A 4,497-nucleotide genomic window follows, 5' to 3' on the forward strand; every position below is an offset into this window, starting at 1 on the left:
TTTGTGTTACGAGTTCAAATATGCCGCGCGCTCTATCGCGCCATCTACAATAATAAAGAACAACTAGTTGGGTATGAGCCTTCATCAGGCACCTATCTCCTCGTGTTCCCTCCAAGTGAAGTGGCTAACAATTTGGCGACGAAGATCGGATGAAAAAAAAAAACTAGTAGAGAGTGTACAGTGATTCATCGCGAACATTCGGGGAAAATCAACGAAGAAGAAATCAAATCGAAGAAACCAAGCTCACGAAAAAAAACATCGACCTCCGACAGTATGGCGCAAGCGCAAACGAACCCAGGATATTTTCCAGAATTCTGCTCGAGCTCGGAAACTTGGACGCTGTGGGAGACTCGGCTTCAGAATCATCTGGAGTATCATCAAGTGACAGATCCCGAAAGAAAAAATGTGCGCTCTTAGCTTACATGGGATCCGAGGCTTTCCGGAAACTGAATGATAAAGTTTTCCCGGAACGGCAAGTCAAAAGTCTGCCCTACGAAGAGATCACCAAGATCCTCAAAACGGTGTACGAACCAGAACTCAATGTTTGGTCATCACGAAGTAAGTTTCGAGAGTTACGACAAAACAGTGCTGAGTCATTGCTGGAATTCGAGGGCCGGTTGCGAAAGTCAAGCATCGATTGCCATTGGGATCCGAAATGCCTGCAGGATAATCTCATAGAACAGTTTATCCGAGGACTGGCCGATACCCGAGCAAGACAATTTCTTCTGATGAAAGCCGAAAAATTGAACAAGCTGTCAGAGGTTTTCGAGATGTCGGAAAATTTCGCGAGCGTGCAGAAGTAAGTTCGGCACCTCCCAACGACTTCAACCCAAATGGAGTTCACAAGCTTTTCAACAAGCAACGACACCGAAAACCGAATACTCATCGTCGAAGCCAATCGTCTGCGGCGAGGCAGCAGATTCCTTCGGCAAGTCAAAACAGAACTGCCTGTTTTCGATGTGGAAATACAAATCACCTGGCTCCTGAATGCTTCTTCAAATCAGTGGCATGCAAGGGATGCGGGAAAATCGGTCATCTGAGACGAGTCTGTACAAAAAATACGCAATCTCAGAATTTCCTCGAAGAAACCCCATTTCATCATGTCACCTCTAAAGAGCCCTTATTCGTAACAGTCTCGTTGAACCAACGCGATGTCAGCATGGAAATCGACACGGGAAGCGGAATCTCCACAATGACATTGGATGCTTTCCGCTCGATCGCACCGAAACACCGGCTACAGAAGAATGACCTCTGCCTGAAGACAGCTACCGGAGAGAACTTCGAACCGCACTCGTACGCGGAGGTCGAAGTTTCTTACAAGGGCGTAACAAAAATTCTACGCTTGTATCTCATGCGAGAGGCCGTCTTCCCGACGCTGATGGGACGCGACTGGATTCGTCAGCTCCCTATCGACTGGACATCATTGCTCAACACCCAGAGTGTTCATAACTGCAAACAAGCTACGGATACAACGCCACGAGACTTCAAAGAAAAAGCAGAGAGCCTACTCAAAAAGTATGGCAACTTGACCAAGCCTGGCATAGGTTGTATTCCATCAACAGAAGCCACGCTGGAACTGACCACAGAATCGCCGAAACCCCTCTACGCCAGAGCTCGACCAGTCGCACACGCGATCATAGAAATGACCAACAACGAACTCGACTTCCTCGAGAAGAACGGAGTCGTACAAAGAGTCAACGCAAGCGATTGGGCCCATCCAATGGTAATCGTACCGAGAGCTCAGGGCCGTAAGGTCAGAATTTGTGGAGACTTCAAAGCCGGCATAAATCGACACATTCGAATCGATGAGCATCCGCTCAAGAACATCCGTCATGCGCTTGACAATATAGGGAACGGTACAAAGTTCTCGAAGCTCGACATCTTCTCGGCCTTCTTGCACATGCCAGTCCGAGAAGCCGATCGGAAATTTCTGGTAGTAAACACACACCGTGGACTGTACCGATTCAACAGGATGACAAACGGGCTTGCAAGCGCCCCAGCGATATGGCAGAGGTTTATCGAAGGCATCCTCGGGGGAATCGAAGGAGTAGAATGCGTAATGGACGACATTATCGTCACGGGCCCGACAGACGATGAGCATCTAAGAAGGTTGGAATCAGTGTTGGCCCGACTCGACCAGAACGACATCAGACTCAACCCCGATAAATGCGCATTCTTCGAAGAATCCGTAACGTATTGCGGGTTTCGCTTGAAGCACCAGGAAATCCAGAAATGCAACGAGAAGGTAGAAGCGATCAGGCAGGCGCCATCTCCGAAAAACGTCGGAGAGCTCAGATCATTCCTTGGTATGATCCAATTCTATGCGAGTTTTGCTTCAAAGCTCGCCGACATTGCAGCTCCCTTGTACTCTCTTCTGAAGTCCACTGTCAAATTCGTTTGGTCCGACAGGATGGAAGAAGCGTTCGCAAGGGTGAAGCAAGAGTTGTGCTCACCTCGGATACTCGTGCCGTTTGACCCTCAGAAACCTATCATTCTGGCGACAGATGCATCTCCATACGGCATTTCGGCTGTTCTTTCTCATCAATTCCCGGACAAGTCGGAAAGACCCATTGCGTTCTATTCCCGAGTGCTCACGGAAACGGAAAAGCGATACAGCCAGATAGACAGGGAGGCGTTAGGAATTAAGGTGGGAGTCGAAAGATTTTTCTACTACATATTTAGTCGAAAGTCCACTCTAGTTACGGACTCGAAGCCATTGTCTCAAATCTTCGCCCCCGACAAATCCTTGCCTCCATTGTCAGCGACCCGTATGCAGCATTACGCTGTGTTCCTCACGAATTTCAACTTCGATATCGTATACAGGTCAACGAGATTGCACGGAAACGCTGACGCGTTGTCTAGGCTGCCGCTCCAGAACGAGCAGCCCATAGCACCCGATCTCATCAATGAATTTGTCGTCCATCAGATTCAGGACACACCATTGCGTTTCGAAATAATTGCCAAAGAAACGAGAACCTGTGAGGAACTGAAACCGCTGTGGCTAAAGCTCCAAGCAGCTGGGCAATCGCATCGGAATTCAAAACACTTCGGAATCGACCTCTGTGAGTTCAGCACATACCACGACGGAGTCATCTTGAGAGGGCACAGAGTCGTCGTCCCGAAAACCTGCCGTCAGAAGATACTCAAGGAACTTCACGAGGGCCATTACGGCTCTGAGAAAATGAAAAGCCTGGCTCGACGATACGTGTGGTGGCACGGCATAGACAGAGATATCGCCAACATAACCCTGTCATGCACAGCGTGCCTCACGCACGCTCGGAACCCTCCAAGAGAAGTGATTCACAATTGGGAACCACCGGCGACCCCCTTCCAAAGAATTCACTTGGATTACGCTGGCCCAGTTCAAGGCAAATACATCTTACTGATAGTCGATGCCTTCAGCAAATGGCTGGAAGCGTTCATAACGCCGAACAAAACTACGGCAACTACTCTGATCCATCTTCGAGAAACGATCGCACGGTTCGGAATACCTCAAGTCATGGTTACGGACAACGACCCCACGTTTGTGTCGGGGGAGTTCAACAATTTCTGCGAAGTAAACGGCATAAGACACATGACTTCTCCGCCGTATCACCCAGCCTCAAATGGTCAGGTAGAACGCTACGTCGGGTCAATGAAAACAGCTTTGAAGAAGCTATCATCGGAATCCGGTAATCTCGCGTCAAGCCTTTCGCTATTCTTGTACAGACAGCACATGATGCCCAGCGCCACGGGTTTCAGCCCGGCCGCACGCATGCTCAATCGAGAACTGAGATCGAAGCTGGACCTGCTGAAGAAAAACCGTCAAGGGTCGAAGCAAGCGGACCTCCGAAATTCGCCGTGGGGGAAACGGTTATGGCAAGAAACTATCACTCGGCAGGACCGAAATGGGTTCCAGGAAAAATCTCGAAAAATTGTGGCACCAGGATCTGCGAAGTAGAAGTTCCGAATGGTATATGGAAACGACACTTCGAGCAGATTCGCCGACGTCATAAGGATTCGAGTTTCCCGAACAACGAAAAAGGATCCCTACTGCCGTTCATTTGTGATGTAGACAATGAGCGGGGGGAAGACTCAGGAGACGACGAGTTCTTCGACATCGGCGAAGGTGTTGAAGACGAGCAGTTGGACTGTGATGAAAATAATTGTGATAATAGGAATAGTGTGAACGAGAAATTAGATCATGGGAGAAAAATACTTGTAGGAGCTTCCGAAGTCCGTCGACAATCGAATCGAAGCACAAAGGGTGTCCCTCCGCAACGATATGACTCCTAAAGTCAGGGTCATCTGTTGTTCTTAGTCAGACTCGCTAGTCAATGGAAGATGAGTTTTAAGACCGCGATCTAAGCATTTCTCATCAGGGGGAAGTTGTTACGAGTTCAAATATGCCGCGCGCTCTATCGCGCCATCTACAATAATAAAGAACAATCAGTTGGGTATGAGCCTTCATCAGGCACCCATCCTCCTCGTCTTCCCTCCAAGTGAAGTAGCTAACAA

The 4,497-nt window shown here is 48.8% G+C and overlaps 1 protein-coding gene across 1 annotated transcript; it reads left to right on the top strand.

The window, feature by feature from the left end:
* Nucleotides 1–422: 422 nt before the first annotated feature.
* On the top strand, nt 423–3,940 carry LOC100906291 (uncharacterized protein K02A2.6-like). The gene is made up of 2 exons (XM_003739248.1): nt 423–558; nt 1,134–3,940. The coding sequence occupies exons 1-2, from the start codon at nt 423–425 to the stop codon at nt 3,938–3,940; spliced, it is 2,943 nt and encodes a 980-aa protein (XP_003739296.1).
* Nucleotides 3,941–4,497: the final 557 nt, after the last annotated feature.

The sequence above is a fragment of the Galendromus occidentalis genome, unplaced genomic scaffold (assembly GCF_000255335.2).
Source record: "Galendromus occidentalis unplaced genomic scaffold, Mocc_1.1 scf7180000076455, whole genome shotgun sequence".
In the NCBI taxonomy this organism is placed as follows: Eukaryota; Metazoa; Arthropoda; class Arachnida; order Mesostigmata; family Phytoseiidae; genus Galendromus; species Galendromus occidentalis.

Excerpts from the sequence above, each read along its gene's own strand:
- LOC100906291 (XM_003739248.1), top strand. The coding sequence starts at position 423 with ATGGGATCCGAGGCTTTCCGGAAACTGAATGATAAAGTTTTCCCGGAA. Across the intron at positions 559-1,133 it reads CAATGTTTGGTCATCACGAA|TCTCGTTGAACCAACGCGAT; the intron begins GTAAGTTTCGAG and ends TATTCGTAACAG.